This window comes from Pan troglodytes, chromosome 18, assembly GCF_028858775.2.
Source record: "Pan troglodytes isolate AG18354 chromosome 18, NHGRI_mPanTro3-v2.0_pri, whole genome shotgun sequence".
In the NCBI taxonomy this organism is placed as follows: Eukaryota; Metazoa; Chordata; class Mammalia; order Primates; family Hominidae; genus Pan; species Pan troglodytes.
The window spans coordinates 4,518,853-4,537,251 of NC_072416.2; the positions used below are offsets into that span (position 1 = coordinate 4,518,853).

Genomic DNA, 18,399 nt, shown 5'->3' on the forward strand with positions numbered 1-18,399 from the left:
TTTCAGTCATAATTTTGCAAAGGCGGTTTCACCTGGGCGCGGAAAGGCTGCATGACCTCCGGCAGCTCCGGGCTTAGCACCAGGGACTGGACTGGGGGGACACGACCCTACGGATTCGCGCCGTCGCCCACCTGGCCAGGCCCCATGTGCGCCCCTAGCCACCAGGGCGCGAGGGGCGGCAGGGGCGGGGCCTTGGGGAAGCGGCCCAGGGGTGGTCCCTGGGAGTTTCCATGGGCGGGGCCTGCTGGGGAGATGCGATTGGACTGGCACCGGGGGGCGGGGCCTTGGGGAAGTGGCCCAGGAGTGGTCCCAGGGAGTCAACGTGGGCGGGGCCAGCTGGGAAGATCGTATTGGACCAGCCCTCAGGAGGGGCGGGGCCTCCCGGAGGCGGAAGCCGGGATTCGCACTCCGGGGAGCGATTGGTCCTCGGGAGGGGCGGGGAGGTGGACGCGGGTACCGGCGGTCGTCGGGTCGGCAGCCTTTGGTCAGTTGGCAGCGGCAAGCGCGCTGCGGTTCCGGTGGCGCCATGTCGTTCTGCAGCTTCTTCGGGGGCGAGGTTTTCCAGAATCACTTTGAACCTGGTTGGTTCTGCGGCCTCTCGCTGGGAGGGCAGCGCGGCGGGGGGCGCGCATTAGCTGGGGCGCCGCCGTCCTCCGGGGGTGATGTCTCTCCCAAGCCGGGAATGGGGGCGAATGTGGCTGCCGGGGAGAAGCGAACAGGGGTCAAAAGGACTGCGGAGGAGTGGGGAGCCTGGGGGCGAGGAGAGTGGGGTACCCGAGGAGAGGGGGCCTTGGGGTTCACCGTCCTGGAGGGGGCAGGCCTCGAGTGTGAACGTGCCGTTTCGGGGGGGTGTCTAAGGGATTGGGATACGTGGGGGTGGTACCCCTTCCCTACCCCCTACACTCCAAAGTGATGGCGCTGGGGGAATTCGGGTTAGGGTCGGGGTTTCGGAGAGGCCAGGTTCTTGTCCAGGGCCAGCTCCTGTGGCCGGGGCGCCCCTTCGCGGGTCATCCCGCAGGTGTTACCCTGGCCCTTCCCATTCCCCCGAGTCCGGGATCTCTGGGAGGAGTCCGGCAAACATAGAATGTCCCCTTCAGATCCTAATGTGCCGGCCCAGGTGCCTCCCCACCTGCCCAGGGACTCCAAATTGGGGAACCAGGAGTGCCCCCAGGCACCTGCCAACAGCCAGTGAAGTTTGACCAGGCAGGCAGGATGGGGTGGTTTGGGGCATGGCCAGCCCTCCACACTGGCCCTGATGAATCCCTTCTGGGCTGGGCTCACCTGGTAGTGGACTAATTTGGTAAAAACACATCCACAGGCAAGGCTGAGTGCACTGGTCTCCTTGGGCGGATCTGCTGGGTGGCACCCCTGTAGCGGGTTGGGCTGTGACACAGGACCATCCCAGCAAAGCCTCCCCCAACAGGACTCTCTGGCTGTGGACCCCAGTTGTCCTCAGGCTGCTCTGCCAAGCCAGAAACTCCACTTCCACAGCAGCTGCTGGCTTCTCTTTGCTTTTTTCTCCAGTTCCTGGAAAAGGCTGGGTAGTTTACAGTCTCCAGGGGAGGCTGTCCCCAGGTGATGGGTGAGAGGTGACTCAGCACCCCTGGAGGTTCCTGTTTTCAGTCCTTAAAACAGTTCTGCAAGTCAGTTTTGCAACTTTCCCACCCCCTCCACTCCAAAGTGATCCTTTGTGGGTAGGCTGAAATCTGTTGTCCCCAGCCCTCTTTCTTCCTGGGCTCCTGTGTGGTCTGGAGGCCTTTTCTCTGGGACTGTTCTCTTCCTGCCTGGAGAGCAGGGCAGTGCCTGGGTGTCCAGCTTAGGGCCTCGTTGGGCAGCAGGGAGGACCACTTGAGAAAGGAGAGGGACCAGGTGGTTGGGCCACATCAGGGCCCCTGCCCTCTATGTTCCTGGGGGAACTAGGGGGGCGAGGGGGAGCTCCGTGTCCTCATTGCATTGGACTACCCAGGTTCCTTCACGCTGCACACGCTTGCAGCTGGGTGTCTTTGCTTCACCAAGCAAAGATGGAAATGTTAGGAGATGCCCCGTCACGAGGCTATGAGAAGAATCAAGGAGATAATTGTGAAAGGTGACTCCCCTGGTCTGTGGCACATCTACTAAACACATCTGTGAGCTCAGCACAGCGCCTCCCGTGGCGGGTGCCTGGGGAAGGAGCACAGCCTACCCTCGGAACGGGGGCAGCGCTGTCTTTGCCTGGGTTGGTGGATTTGGGAGCTTGACCCCAGAAAGGCGGGAGCTGATGACTCCACATTTGCCTCTCCTTCCACCACAGGCGTTTACGTGTGTGCCAAGTGTGGCTATGAGCTGTTCTCCAGCTGCTCGAAGTATGCACACTCGTCTCCATGGCCGGCGTTCACCGAGACCATTCACGCCGACAGCGTGGCCAAGCGTCCGGAGCACAATAGACCTGAAGCCTTGAAGGTGAGAGGCCACAGGGGTGGGGGAGGGATGGGGGCAGCCACGGAGAGCAGAGAGCCAGTCCCACCTTCCTCCCTCTGCTTGCCCCACAGCTCCAGGGGCTTAGAGGCGTCTATTCCAGGCCTGTTGCCTCTGCCAGGGAGCTGCCACCCCAGGCTATCGGGAGAGCCTGGCCTTCTGGTGCAAATGTGGGAAACAGGACAGGTTTCCTGTACGGGCTCCAGGACAAAGGTCAACCTCTTATGTCAGCGGTCAGCTTGGGAAATGGGCGTGTGGGAAGAAACACCATCTGCCAGCCCCAGTAAGGGCCTTCACTGTGGCTGTTTTGCGGCCAGAAGCTCACCCAGCTGCCTTGTGATCTTTCCAGGTGTCCTGTGGCAAGTGTGGCAATGGGTTGGGCCACGAGTTCCTGAACGACGGCCCCAAGCCGGGGCAGTCCCGATTCTGAATATTCAGCAGCTCGCTGAAGTTTGTCCCTAAAGGTGAGCTTGCTTTGCACAGCTGGGGCCAGGCCTGTTGGCCTTTGAGCCCAGGCTGGGGGGCCCAGTGTTTGTGCTTGTCCACTTACCATGACAAAGTATGGGGCCACCAAGTCATGCTGCCTGGGAACTGTCCAGGATCCCCCAGAAAGGTGGCTGCAGCGCAGGGGCAAAGGAGCTGGTGTTCTGCTTCCTCGCTTGGTTGATCATGACTGTCCCAAAAAGGGGCTTCAGCGTGAGATGTGGCAAATGGTTTTCCTCAGAGGCCTGGCCTTTCCCAGAGGCTAGAGTCAGGGGCGGGGCAGGCAGAGCCTGAGGCCCCAGTCTGTGTGGCTATGTCTCCCACTGGCTAGGACTGTGGCCTTGCTTCTTAGCCACTCAGAGCCTGCCTCCTCCTCTGCAGAGTGGCGGTGGTAGCAGGGCTGTGAGGACAGCTGCGTGTCACGTGCACCTGGGCCTGGCACACAATAATAGCTTGATGAATCCTCATCCTTTTTTTTTTTTTTCTGAGATGGAGTCTTGCTCTGTCGTGCAGGCTGGTGTGCGGTGGCGCGATCTCAGCTCACTGCAACCTCTGCCTCCTGGTTCAAGCAATTCTCCTCTCTTGGCCTCCCAAGTAGCTGGGATTGCAGGCACGCATCACCACGCCCAGGTAATTTTTGTATTTGTAGTAGATACGGGGTCTCACCATGGTGGCCAGGCTGGTCTTAAACTCCTGACCTCAGGTGATCTGCCCACCTTGGCCTCTCAAAGTGCTCGGATTATAGGCATGAGCCACCACGCCCAGCCCACACCTGGTTAATTTTTAATTTTTTTTTTTTTTTTTGGTGACAGAGTCTTGTTCTGTCACCCAGGCTGGAGTGCAATGGCCAATCTCAGCTCAATGTAGCCTCTGCTTCCCAGGTTCAAGTGATTCTTCTGCCTCAGCCTCCCGAGTAGCTGGGATTACAGGCTCCCACTACCACGCCTGGCTAATTTTTGTTTTTTTAGTAGAGACGGGGTTTCACCGTGTTAGCCAGGCTGGTCTGGAACTCCTGACCTGAGGTGATCTGCCTGTCTCAACCTCCCAAAGTGCTGGGATTACAGGCGTGAGCTACCGCACCCAGCCAATTTTTAAAATTTTTATAGAGATGGGGGTCTCACTATGTTGCCCAGGCTGGTCTTGAACTCCTCTGGGCCTTGGGCTCCCAAGGTGCTGGGATTACAGCCTTGAGCCACTGCCTGGCCTGAAATGGGGTTGTTAACAGCACACGCTTGTGGCCATCACCGTGCTGTGGGGTTGAGCGAGCAGCCTGTCAGGGCCTGGTGCGTGGTAAACCTGCGATATTTTCGTCCTTTTGTTGTTATTTGTCCTCCGTGTGAGTGGAGGGAGAAGAGATTCTGGGTTCTCCTGTGGATCTCAGAACAAAATGGGGTACACAGACTCCCCTGAGTCGGGCATCTGGTCTTTTCAGCTCCCCTGTGGCCTGCAGGCCAGGGCAGAGTGTGAAAGCGCAGGGAACGGCACCTGAAGCTCTGCCTTGCAGTGACTTGCTTTCTGCCCCCACCCTGGCTTTCCACCGCCCCCACCCCCGGCTTTCCGCCCCTGCTTGCTTTCTGTCCCCGCTTACTTTCCGCCCCCTCTCCTTTCTTTCAGGCAAAGAAACTTCTGCCTCCCAGGGTCACTAGGCGGGCAGCCCACACCCACCCCAGACGGCCACCGCACTGAGGCCACACGTTGGCCATTCCACCTTGGAGTTGGAACCCTGGGCGTCGAGACAGGAAGGCAGGGCGCAGTGGTTGAAACATCAGGACACTCCCAAGGCCCTGGCTCTGAACAAGACCTTTTCGTTTCTTGGAAAAGAGACTCATTTGCTGATGGTTCATGCCTTCTGCTGGGACAGGCCTGGGCTGTGCAGCCACACTGTCGGCTGACTTAGCCCCCTGCTCACTCTAGGTGCCTCCAGGAGGTGAGCCCTGGGTGCAGCTGGTCTCTGAATGACGTTACACCCTCACCTTCTTTTCCTGGCCCTGTCTCTGGACTCTCCCCTGTGAGGCCCAATTCCAAGACAGACTCTCGTCCTCACCGAAGCTTAGGCCCACATCTCCCAGGCTGCTTAGGAGACAGAATGGAAACGGAGGCCGCCCCTGCCAGCCGCCCTGGCCCTGGTCACTGCATGATCCGCTCTGGTCAAACCCTTCCAGGCCAGCCAGGGTGGGGATGGTCTGTGACCTGCTGGGAAGGCAGGCTGATGGGGCACACCCTTGGCCTCTCGTCCACGAGGGGAGAAACCTAAACCCTGTTTCACAATCTGTGCGGAAGTAGCTTGCCTCACTCCTGCTTAGGAAAGCGGCTGTTGCTCCATAACTCTAACCAGCACAGGGCTGAGGCCTGCAGTGCACACCTGCAGGGAGGCCCTTCCCAAGGTGTGGTGACTGTGCCTTACTGTACATGCTTGGAGGCTTGGCCATATAGGAGGGTGGGTGATGCTGAAATCACCCCCCATCTTAGGTAATTACTTTCTGGAGTAATCAGGTGGAAATCCATAGACAAATGAAACATTCAGATGTACTGTCTTTTTTTTTTGTTTTGAGATGGGGTGGGGTCTTGCTGTGACATCCAGGCTGGAGTACAGTGGTGCAGCGTGGCTCACTGCAGCACTGACCTCACAGGTTCAAGTGATTCTCCCACCTCAGCCTCCCAAGTAGCTGGGACCACAGGTGGGCACCACCATGCTGGATAACTTTTACATTTTTTGTAGAGATGGGGTCTCACTATGTTGCCGAGGCTGGTCTTGAACTCCTGGACTCAAATGATCCTCCCACCTTGGCCTCCCAAAATGCTAGGATTACACATGTAAGCCACCTTGCCCCGGCCCTGCTGTCTTTATTAACAACATCAGAGATGCCAGGACATGAGTGTCAGGCCTTTATATAGTTAAAAAAGGCAGGCATGGTGGCTCACGCCTGTAATCCTAGCACTTTGGGAGGCCGAGGCAGGAGGATCACCTGAGGTCAGGGGTTCAAAACCAGCCTGGCCGACATGAGGAAACCCTGTCTCTACTAAAAAAATACGAAAATTAGCCAGGCGTGGTGGCACACACCTGTAATCCTGGCTACTCGGGAGGCTGAGGTGGGAGAATCGCTTGAACCCAGGAGGCAGAGGTTGCAGTGACATGAGATCCTGCCACTGCATTCCAGCCTGGGCAACAGAGACTGTGCCTCCAAAAAAAAAACTTTTTTTGCAAATATTTACTGAGTATCCTTTCAGTAAATATTTGCAAAAAAAAATATGCCTGGGGGTGCAGCTGTGAACGAGATAGGTGAGGCCCCTGCTTAAGGTCTCACAGCATAGCTGGGGAGACCTGGTAGTGAGGTAGTGTCAGAAGATGATAGGGCTGGGAGCAACCGCAGCAGAGTAATGATGCTAGGATGTGTGGAGGAAGCTCCAGGGGTCAGGGAGGGGGACTCAGGAGGGTTTAGCTCAGCAGTGATGGGCACAGCATGTGCACAGGCTCAGCACACATGGGGCCTGCCCCAGGCCCTGGAGGGCACGGAACAAGGCTCCACAAGAAATGCACCATTTTCCCAATTTATACCCACAGAAATCCGGGGAGCATGTGGGAGTGGATTTTAAGGGTGGATGTTTCACCCTGTAGAACCCACAGCTGGCATCGCCCCAAAAGCGGTGGCCAGGAGTGCCCCAAAGGGCACAGGATGGCCCCAAAGCATCGCAAGATGGGGCCAGTTGGGATCTGAACTAAGGAACGCTAAACGCCAGGGTGAGCAGTCCAGAGCATTTATTAGGGGGACTTACAGAAGGCCGCAGCGTATCCTTGCAACAAAAGCGAGAGAGAAGAGGTGCCCTCCCTTGATATCTCTGCAGCAAGGGGACATGGTGTGGAGTGGATATGGAAGTTTAAGGGATTTGGCTCAGGGCTGGGCCAGTTTCTTTCAGTGTTTTAGCCAACAACCTAGATTTTTTTTTTTTTTTTTTTTTTGGAGACAGAGTCTTGGTCTGTCATTTAGGCTGGAGTGCAGTGGTGAGATCTCAGCTCACTGCAGCCTCCGTCTCGCGCCTCCCGGGTTCAAGCAGTTCTTGTGCCTCAGCCTCTTGAGTAGCTGGGATTACAGGCGCTCGCCAGTATGCCTGGCTAATTTTTGTATTTTTAGTAGAGATAGGGTTTCGCCATGTTGGCCAGGCTGATCTCGAACACTGCACCCAGCCTAGAATTTTTTAATTTAATTTTTTAAAAATTAGAGATAGGGCCTTACCATCTCACCCAGGCTGGTCTTGAATTCCTAGGCTCAAACAATCCTGCCTCAGTCCCCCAAAGTGCTGGGATTACAGGTGTGAGCCACATGCCTGGCTGCACTTTGTGATTCTTGGTCAAGACACAGAAAGAAAGCAGGGGAGTCCGGTGTGGTGGCTCATGCCTGTCATCCCAGCACTTTGGGAGGCTGAGGTGGGCGGATCACCTGAGGTCGGGAGTTCAAGACCAGCCTGGCCAACACGGTGAAACCCTATCTCTACTAAAAATACAAAAATTAGCTGGGTGTGGTGGCGCATGCCTGTAATCCCAGCTACTTGGGAGGCTGAGGGATGAGAATCACTTGAATCTGGGAGGTGGAGTTGCAGTGAGCTGAGATTACACCACTGCACTCCAGCCTGGGCGACAGAGCGAGACTCTGTCTCAAAAAAAAAAAAAAAGAAAAAAGAAAAGAAAAGAAAAGCAGGGGGAACCAGGAGACCCTACAGTAGGGATAATGGGGAAAGGAACAAAAAATTGGGTCAGGTTGCGTTTATTGATACGGGCCCACTAAGCAGAGGTTCTGGACCTCATGCTACCATTGCTGGGGTTTGACTGGTTGGTTGGTGAGCTACAACACAGACCAAAAAGTGACCTACACAAATTGAGGCTGAAATGCCAGGCCTGCCTCTCTGCATGGCAGAGGATGGGACTCAAAGGCTTGAGAAGGGTGGAGTGTCAAAGTGGATTTATCTTTTGAGACCTACTCACCCACCCCTGGAGAGGAGAGACGACACACCTCTTACCACCCCCACGAGAAATAAATTTGTGAGGGGAACGCTCCTCCTTCATGAGCTTTGTGATGGCCTTTCTCCAGCAGATCTGGAATTACAGTGGCAACTGCAGTCCCTGGGTTGGGAAACCTACGTGCAGGGGAATAAGTGGATCCCCTGGGGGGCAGGGGCAAGGTGGCAGGGCTCAAAGGCTCAAAACAAGGTGGGCGTGGCCGCTGCAGTGCACAGCAGAGGTCAACCAGCGATCACAATAGTCTGACTCACAGAGACCCACAGCGTCGACTTGTGGATCATGGTGTTCCCAGAAGTGAAATAGACAGAAGCCGACTGAACTCTTTTTTTTTTTTTTTTTTTTTTCCTGGAGACAGATTCTCACTCTGTCGCCCTGGCTGGAGTGCAGGGGCGCGATCTTCGCTCACTGCAACTTCTGCCTCCCGGGTTCAAGCAATTCTCCTGCCTCAGCCTCCGGAGTAGCTGGGACTACAGGAATGTGCCACCACGCCCAGCTAATTTTTGTATTTTTAGTAGAGACGCGGTTTCACCAAGTTGGCCAGGCTGGTCTTGAACTCCTGACCTCAGGTGATCCTCCTGCCTCGGCCTCCCAAAGTGCAGGGATTACATGAGCCACCGCACCAGGCTGACTGAATCTTACTTAATCTGTGTAAGCAGAAGAGTTCTAGGTCAAGTGAACAAAAGTCTAAGACAAATGAAAAACCCAGAGTCAGGCTGGGCATGGTGGCTCACGCCTGTAATCTCAGCACTTTGGGAGGCCGGGGAAGGAGGATCACCTGAGCCCAGGAGCTTGAGACCAGCCTAGACAACATACTGAGACCCCCACCCCCGCCATCTCTACAAAAAATACAAAAATTAACTAGGCACGGTGGCACACACCTGTAGTCCCAGCTACTCAGGAGGCTGAGGCAGGAGAATTGCTTGAGCCCAGGAGGCTGAGGCTGCAGTGAGCCTTGATCATGCCACTGCAGTCCAGCCTGGGTGACAGAGTGAGACCCTGTCTCAAAAAAAACAACCCTCCAGCCGGATGTGGTGGCTCACCCCTGTAATCCCAGCACTTTGGGAGGCCAAGGTGGGAGGATCACCTGAAGTTAGGAGTTCTAGACCAGCCTGGCCAAAATGGTGAAACCCCGTCTCTACTAAAAATACAAAAATTAGCCGGGCGTGGTGGCAGGTGCCTGTAATCCCAGCTACTCGGGAGGCTGAGGCAAGAGAATTGCTTGAACCTGGGAGGCGGAGGTTGCAGTGAGCTGAGGTTGCGCCATTGCACTCCAGCCTGGGGAACAAGAGCGAGACTCCGTCAAAAACAAAAACAAAAACAACAACAACAACAACAACAACAAAACAGCCAGGCGCGGTGGCTCACGCCTGTAATCCCAGCACTTTGGGAGGCCGAAGCAGGTGGATCACGAGGTCAGGAGATCGAGACCATCCTGGCTAACACGGTGAAACCCCATCTGTACTAAAAATACGAAAAATTAGCCGGGCGTGGTGGTGGGCGCCTGTAGTCCCAGCTACTCAGGAGGCTGAGGCAGGAGAATGGCGTGAACCCGGGAGGCGGAACTTGCAGTGAGCGGAGATCGCGCCACTGCACTCCAGCCTGGGCGACAGAGCGGGACTCCGTCTCAAAAAAAAAACAAAAAAAACACAAAAAACCCAACCAATCAAACAAACAAAAAACCCATCTCCCGAGAAAAACCAGAACCACGGCCCTCAGTGAATTCCCAGACTGGAGCCAGGTCACAGACCCAAAACCTCCATTCAGACCCACACCGCTGAATGGAGGGGACCAGGGTGCCTTGAGGAAGGACCCCCCAAATTTATCCTGTTCGTCTTTTTCCAGCCTTCTCCAAAGGGATCTCTATGGCAGTGCACTGGGGAAAAGGAGATCGTGAGACCTTCTGGGGACTCCTGGATGCTGGCCCTGAACCGATGCTGACTGTGGAGTCAGATGTCACTGAGTCAGAGTAGGGGCTTATGAAGGCCCAGTGACTGAGGGAGCGTTGGCTCGGGTCCGATCCCAGTGGGCCTGTCCCGTGGTCATCCCCGGTTCCGGGTGTACAATTGGAAGAGGCACCCTCAATGGAAGGCAGCGTCCCCCCACAGGAGGGGCAGCGCCTGCAGTACAGGCCACAGTGGAGACCAGGGAGAGGCCAGCCATGCTGCTAGCCCCTTCAGCCTGCTCACCCCTCACGGAGCTGACTCTGTCACCTGCCAGCCCCTCCGCAGCCCCGTCTAGCAGTCCCTGCTCTGACGTGGAGTCAGTGGCCGTGGCAGAGGCCGCTGTCTCCCTTGCTGGCCTCGGACTCCTTGCGTGACCCTGATCTTGGGTGGGACATTCGACTTTCCTCTCTTTGTGCCTCCCTTAGTGGCACCCAGCCTGTCTCCCGGTTGGATGAGGGCACAGGAGAGCCACCCGGGGCGGGCAGGGGATGCTACAGTTGAATGGGTGCTGTGTGCACTGCCCTGTGGGTCAGAGGCCTGACTCCTGGCGGTGCTGGCCAGTGGGCTCTCGGTCTAGAGGTGGGGGTGCGTGGGGCGGGTGCTGGGAAGAGTCAGTGTTGATGAAAGCACCAAGGGCCCCTCGGGGAGGACCATACCCAGAAGGGGCTTCCTGCTGCTTGCCCCTCCCCCAGCATGTGCTGTGGCAGCCTCCTGTTCTAGCAAATGTCTCCATCTCTGCTCTGCTGGGGGCCAGAACTGAGGCTAGCTGCCAGAATCTCCCTGGAGCTGCGGAGAGCAGGGGGGTGTCTCTCAACCCCTGATTCCAGCTCCCACCCATGCCCTGACTTTTTTACACCTGGACCCCAGTGTGTCCGACGCTGACCACCGGCTAAAGTGGAGCCCGCTCTGGGGCTGCCCTGGCCACCCAGTGTCTTCGTTGGCTCTCGGGCACTGTCCTAGCCCAGCCTGTGGCCTGCCCACCCCCTAGTCCAGCAGGTGAGAGCAGGCCCGCTGCAGCGACTGACCCCAGTGCAGCAGGTACTCTCCTTAGCCTCATTCTTCTGGGGAGACAAGGGGGACTCAGAGAACGCGGTGATTAGTCTGAGGCCACACAGCTGGGAGAAGCCCTATGTCCTCTGCCGCCAGGGACCTGAGCCACTCCAGGCCACATGTGGCTGGCTGCCAGTGGCCTCTGATCAGGGTCCTTGTCCTGCCATGCTGAGTCATTTGGTGATGGCGGGTCTGGCACGGGGTGCACAGGGCTCCCAATACTGTTCTAGGCAGCCAGTTCAGGTCCTCTATGCCCACACCTGTCCCTTTCTGCTTCTCCCTGCAGGAGGAGCAGTGGCTCTGGGAAGGGCTCTGTGGGCAGGTCCTGTGGAAGGCGGCTCTGCTGCGGCAGGGAGGGAGCTGCTGAATGGGCAGCAGGCTTCCCAGGCACAGGGCCAGGCAGGGGCCTGGGCTGTGCTGCCTTCTCCCAGCACTCCCAGCTCTGCACCTGGGGCCAGTGTTTCCCCGAGAGTGGACTCAGGCCCAAGAGCAGACTGGCCTTCGCCTGCAAACTGGGCCCCTGTGTGCAGGGCTTTGTCCCCAGGGCTGTCTACCGGGCTCAGGCCGGTAGCTGGGTGGCTGGAGGCCTGCTGGCGCCTGGGGATCTCAGCCACAGCAGTGCAGGGGTGGTGATCCTGGTGGGGGCTGGGGAGTAGTGCCTCCTGCCTGCATCCCAGGGCCCCAGGCTCATCCAAACATCCATGTTAAGGTGGTGGGCCGGACACAGTGGCTCACGCCTGTAATCCCAGCACTTTGGGAGGCCGAGGCAGGTGGATCACCTGAGGTTACGAGTTCTAGACCAGCCTGACCAACATGGAGAAACCCCATCTCTACTAAAATACAGAATTACCCGGATTACCCGGGCGTGGTGACCCATGCCTGTAATCCCAGCTGAAGGGGAGGCCTGCCCCTCCACACCTGTGGGTATTTCTAGTTGGGTGGGATGAGAGACTGAGAAAAGAAATAAGACACAGAGACAAAGTATAGAGAAACAACAGTGGGCCCAGGGGACCAGCGCTCAGCATACTAAGGACCTGCACTGGCACCGGTCTCTGAGTTCCCTCAGTTTTTATTGATTATTATTTTCGTTATTTCAGTAAAAAGGAATGTAGTAGGAGAGCAGGGTGATCATAAGGAGAAGGTCAGCAAAAAACATGTGAACAAAAGAATCTATATCATAATTAAGTTCAAGGGAAGGTACTATGCCTGGATGTGCACGTAGGCCAGATTTATGTTTCTCTCCACCCAAGCATCTCAGTGGAGTAAAGAATAACAAGGCAGCATTGTTGCAAACATGTCTTGCCTCCCACCATAGGGCGGTTTTTCTCTCATCTCAGAATTGAACAAATGTACAATCGGGTTTTCTACCGAGACATTCAGTTCCCAGGGGCACGCAGGAGACAGTGGCCTTCCTCTAACTCAACTGCAAGAGGCTTTCCTCTTTTACTAATCCACCTCAGCACAGACCCTTTACGGGTGTCGGACTCGGGGACGGTCAGGTCTTTCTCATACCACGAGGCCATATTTCAGACTATCACATGGGGAGAAACCTTGGACAATACCCTGCTTTCAAGGGCAGAGGTCCCTGCAGCTTTCCACAGTGCATCGTGCCCCTGGTTTATTGAGACTGGAGAATGGCAATGACTTTTACCAAGTATACTGCTTGTAAACATCTTGTTAACAAGGCACGTCCTGCACAGCCCTACATCCCTTAAACCTTGATTTCATACAACACATGTTTTTGTGAGCTCCAGATTGGATCAAAGTGGTTAGGTCAAAGTGGCTGGGGCAAAGCTACAAATTAACAACATCTCAGCAAAGCAATTATTTAAAGTACAGGTCTTTTTCAAAATGGAGTCTCTTATGTCTTCCCTTTCTACATAGACACAGTAACAGTCTGATCTCTCTTTCTTTTCCCTACACCAGCTACTCGGGAGGCTGAGGCAGGAGAATCGCTTGAACCTGGGAGGCTCAGGCTCAGCCTGGGAGGCTGAGGCTCAGGGAGGTTGTGGTGAGCCGAGATCACGCCATTGTACTCCAGCCTGGGCAACAAGAGCAAATCTCCGTCTCAGGAAAAAAAAAAAAAAAAAAAGATGTGGTAGGGAGGTGGGGGTGGGAGGGGGCAACTGGGCTCAGGAGGTGGGGGCGCCGGCAAGCAGACTGCTTGAGTGGGGAGACGGGTGAACCCCAGGACCCCCTCACATTGAGAGTCCAGGGAGGGATGGCTGTGGGCAAGGTCTGTATGCCAGGTCACCGGAGGAGGGGGTGGTGTTTCCAGCAATGGAGCGTCTGGTGTGGAATCAGTCACCTTACCCTCCCGCTCCTGCTGGGTGATACCCCATCCTTGCGGCTGCCCCCGCGTCTTCCTTGAGGAACAGAAGACTCTGAGGGGGCAGCCCCTTCCTCCCCAGGGCACGGACTTGCCCCTCAAGGGTTGGGTTCAGGGGCAGCGGGCAGGCCTGGGCACGGCTGGGTCCTCACCTCGGGCGAGGGATGGGGAATAAAAAGGAACTCTGTCTGAGACACCGTGATCCCTCGCCGGGGCCCAGGCCTGGCTCAGAGCAGCCACCAGGAGGCGTCTGCGGCCCGTATGGGGGAACAGACCATGCTTCAGAGCCTTGCTCAACCACCGCTTTCCGCTCTCTCAGTGGCAGGTGCCGCGCAGAGCCTGGCCCTGGTGGGGCTGTGGCCCCTGGTGGGGGTGGGGGCCGTGGGCAGCTCCCGGGAGCCTCCTACCCGCGGACGGGCCGGCAGGTGGGAGGAGGGGGCGTCCGGTAGGGTCGGCGACGGCGCCGAGGCCACGTGCAAGCCCCGGCCCTCGAGGCGGCCTCCCGGGCCCGGGCGCGGGACCGTGCGCAGGACTGACCAGCAGGGGGCACGCTCGCTCCGTGCTGCCAGGCCGGGTGGTCTGAGTGCGCAGGCGCGGCGGGGGGGGGGGGGCCCGTGCCGGCGCTGCAGTTCCCCGGGTGGCCGCGGGGGGCGCAGCGGAGGCGGGGGGCGCAGCGGAGGCAGCGAGCGTCCGCGCAGAGAAACCGCCTCGGCCACGCCCGCCCTTGGGCCGGTGCTGGGGACCCAGGCCGAGGCCTCTGGTCATCTGAGGGTGCCAGGGGCAGCTGCAGGGGGTTTGCCGGGCTTCACGAAGTGACCGCTACAGGGAGTGCAGTCGCAGCCACGGGTGCCCCTTCCAGGGTCACCGGAGGACAGAGCCAGGGGCGGGGGCGGGGGTGGCGCGGCCGGTGGGAACGGCAGGCGTGGTTGGGGGCGCGGGTGGAGGCAGGACGCCCCCAGCCCCTTCTTCAGGGCAGCTGCGTGGGACCCAGGCTGCCCGGACCTGGCCCGCCCTCAGGGCTAGATCCTAGGGTTCCACCTCCCAGGCGTCTTTCCTCCGCCCACTTCTCCCCCCTACAATCCAGGCAGCTCCTAGCTGCCTTCCCCCAACCAGAGTCCTCTCTGCAAAATAATAACCAGACCAGGTCCCTCCCTCAAAGGTTCCCACAGTCCTTGCCTGCTCTGACCTAGGCTGACCCCACCTCTCCAGCTTGATTTCCTACTCCATAAATGAGATCGGTGTTGTTTATCATAATTACAGTTTGGGGTTGTTTCTTTTTTTTTTTTTTTTTTTTCTGAGACGGAGTCTGGCACTGCCCCCCAGGCTGGAGTGCAGTGGCGCGATCTCGGCTCACTGCAAGCTCCGCCTCCTGGGTTCAGGCCATTCTCGTGCCTCAGCCTCCCGAGTAGCTGGGACTACAGGCGCCTGCCACTGCGCCCGGCTAATTTTTTTTGTATTTTTGGTAGAGCCGGGGTTTCACTGTGTTAGCGAGGATGGTCTCGATCTCCTGACCTCATGATCCGCCCACCTCGGCCTCCCAAAGTGCTAGGATTACAGGCATGAGCCACCGCGCCCGGCCTGGTTGTTTCTTCTTGAGAAGGGGGTTTCTCTGTTGCCTGGGCTGGAGTGCAGTGGCATGACCATGGATCACTGCAGCCTTGAATTCCTGGACTCAAGCGATCCTCCCAGGTCAACCTCCCGAATAGCTAGGACTACAGGTGTGCTACTACGCCCCGCTAATTTTTGTATTTTTAGTAGAGACAGGGTTTTGCCATGTTGTCCAGGCTAGTCTGGAACTCCTGGGCTCAAGTGACACTCCCGCCTTGGTCTCCCAAAGTGCTGGGATTACAGGCATGAGCCACTGTGCCTGGCTAATTTTTTAAAAAAACTTTTTGTAGAGACGTGCTCTGGCTTTGTTGCCCAGGCTGGTCTTGAATTCCTGGGCTCAAGGGATCCCCCGCCTCGGCTTCCCAGAATGCTGGGATTACAGGTGTGAGCTCCTCAGCCCAGTCAATTATGTTGTTGTTACTGCCCGCATCACCTGAACCCAAACCCTTTCACCTGCACCTCCAGGCAAACCAGACCCCACTCTAGAAACACATCCTTGCATTCCTAGAGTTTGTTTTTCCTTCTTCTGTTTTGTCCTTCCACACGCATCACAACCCTTCTAGAAGCTTTTCTTGGGGGCTCTGCCCCAGTGGTCCTCTCCTTCCCCCACAGCAGGGACCTGGGTGGGCCTCCTGTGTGCATGCATAGACTGGGCCCCTGTTACCCTCTTGCGGGCCTCACCCATCCCAGGTCAAGGAGCTCCTCAAAGCCATCAACCACAGCACCTTCATCTCATTCTCTCTCTCTTTTTTTTTTTTTTTTTTTGAGATGGAGTCTCGCTCTGTCGCCCAGGCTGGAGTGCAGTGGCATGATCTCGGCTCACTGCAACCTCCGCCTCCCAGATTCAAGCGATTCTCCTGCCTCAGCCTCCTGAGTAGCTGGGATTACAGGCGTGAGCCACCATGCCCAGTCTTTTTTTTTTTTTTTTTTGAGATGGAGTCTTGCTCTTTTGCCCAGGCTGGAGTACAGTGGCACAATCTCGGCTCACTGCAACCTCTGCCTCCCCCAGGTTCAAGTGATTCTTCTGCCTCAGCATCTCGAGTAGCTGGGACTACAGGCATGCGCCACTACATCGAGCTAATTTTTTTTTTTTTTTTGTATTTTTATCAGAGATGGGGTTCTCCATGTTGACCAGGCTGGTCTTGAACTCCTGACCTTAGGTGATCCGCCTGCCTCAGCCTCCCAAAGTACTGGGATTACAGGCATGAGCCTCCACACTCAGCCCCAAATATATTTTAAGTGTCTCCTTTTCTCTATCACCAATGCCACCTCCCCAGCCCAAGGCTCAGTCATTCCTCACCTTCAGTACTGTGATAACCTGGTTTAGAACCTAGTTGATTCGGGCCAGACGCAGTAGTTCGGTCTCCCAAAGTGCTGGGATTCCAGGCGTGAGCCACCGTGTCTGGCCCTCATTCTGTTTCTTAAACGCCGAGCCCTCGGGGTGCTGCATACGGCAGCAGCAGATGAACAAATGTTCATCCACTCACACCACCTGCTCCCTACTCCCCTTCAGGGTTGCACAATCTTGGGAGGGGTGCCAGATGTGTACCCCACATCTGCATGGGTGTGTTGGCGGTCTGGGGAATGCAGGGTCCTCAAGCCACCTATCACCCTCTCCAGGCCCTGGGCACTAAGGCTGTGGTTAACAGAGCTTGGGGTAAGAAGCCCTGGGAAGAAGGTTGGTGGGGCTTCAGTGACAGAGAGCCAGGAGGCGGCTGGGGAGGGGCTCAGGGTTACTGTGGATAAGCTTTCTCCACTTCCAACCCCTCACGGCCCCCCACTCCCTGTCTCCTTGTAAAACCTTGGAGGTTATTCATGGTTCAGCCCCTGACTTCCTGTCTTGCCAAGTTTCATCTCCAGGACATTTACAAGCTACTCTTGGCTTCGAAGGGTTTGGTGGCTGCAATGCAGGAGAGGGGAGGAGAGGGTGGCCAGAACCAGGTGGGCTGGGTGCCAGGACCCCTGGGGTCTGCTTCCAGCCATGGACTAGGCCTGCTGGCCCTGGGCTTCCCCTTCCACCTCAACTCCAGGGCCTTTTTGGTCTCGAAGTCTCTCTCGGAGTATGATTCTTTGCTGGGCCCCAGAACTCCAAGCCGGGGAGCCCCTGGTGTGTATCCAGGTCTAAGGCGAGGGAGGGCAACTGGAGTCAGAGAGAGGACAGCAGTGACCAACCTGGGAGATGAGGGATGGAGTCCTTCTCTCGGCCAGAGGGGTGGGGGGAGGGGTAGGGGTTGAGTTTGAAGGCTGTGAAGCCTAAGAGGGGCGAGGCAGGGGTGGGGGTTGGGAAGAGGAATTTAGAGCTCTCGGCCTGACTGCAGGTTCTGAGTCCTCCTGAGCAATGAACCGAGTAAGACAGGCCACATGCCTGTCTGGTCCACTGCGGGGGTGAGGTGCTGCCCCTGGAAGTAGGGCAAATGGAGGTGCCCTTGCTGGGGATCCTGTCTGCTGGCCGGGGGGACTAACTCTTCAAAAGGGGCTTACAGGCAGCCGCGCACGGAGGCTCGTGCCTGTAATCCCAGCACTTTGGGAGGCCGAGGCGGGCGGATCACCTGAGGTCACGAGATCCAGACCATCCTGGCCAACATGGTGAAACCCCCATCTCTACTAAAAATACAAAAAATTAGCTGGACGTGGTGGCACATGCTTGTAATCCCAGCTACTCGGGAGGCTGAGGCAGGAGATTCACTTGAACCTGGAAGGCGGAGGTTGCAGTGAGCCGAGATCGCGCCATTGCACTCAAGCCTGGGCAACAGAGCGAGACTCCCTCTCAAAAACAAACAAACAAACAAAAAACAGAAGGGGGCTTACAGGCTCCAAAAGTGGTGTGGGGTGTCACTTGGGGCTTTCCACACTGTGTGAAGGTGCCTGGGGCCTGGCTGCAGGCCTCTGAACCCCCCTCCACCTGTGCCCACGTGCACACTCACAGAAGATGTGCACACTCACCAGGGTCCACAGACAGGCACACAGAGTCCCATCTCCTGTGCAGCACATGGGACTCCTGGGCCTGTGTCCAGTCCCCTTGCTCCTGACGAACATGCTCCTGGTGGCCTTCCAGTCCATGGAGACCATTGACAGGGCTGGACAGACCTGGCCACAGAGGACTCTCTTGGGGTTGATTGAACGCTGCTCTGCCCTCCCCACAGGGCTGGGAGAATTCCATGCCCAAAGGCCTGGCTTAGGGCTATGAAACTGGAGGAGGTGGGGCTGGGGGAGGGCAAGGAGAGCCCTGTTTCTGTGGGACCCTCCTCTTGTCCTATTCAGATCCACCCTGGAGATAGAGGCACAAATGGGACTACAAGCCTGGAAGAAGGATTGCTACACTGTTTTTTTTTTTTTTTTTTTTTTTTGGAGACAGTGTCTAGCTCTGTCACCCAGGCTGGAGTGCAATGGTGCAATCTTGGCTTATGGCAACCTCTGCCTCCCAGGTTCAAGCGATTCTCCTGCCTCAGCCTCCCAAGGGGCTGGGATTACATGCACGAGCCACTGTGCCCAGCTAATTTTTGTATTTTTAGTAGAGA

General features: G+C 56.9%; 1 protein-coding gene across 1 annotated transcript; it reads left to right on the forward strand.

Moving 5' to 3' along the window:
• Nucleotides 1–359: 359 nt before the first annotated feature.
• MSRB1 (methionine sulfoxide reductase B1) lies at nucleotides 360–5,466 on the forward strand. Its single transcript, NM_001114751.1, has 4 exons — nucleotides 360–581; nucleotides 2,291–2,439; nucleotides 2,804–2,918; nucleotides 4,558–5,466. The coding sequence occupies exons 1-4, from the start codon at nucleotides 527–529 to the stop codon at nucleotides 4,581–4,583; spliced, it is 345 nt and encodes a 114-aa protein (NP_001108223.1). The 5' UTR covers nucleotides 360–526; the 3' UTR covers nucleotides 4,584–5,466.
• Nucleotides 5,467–18,399: the final 12,933 nt, after the last annotated feature.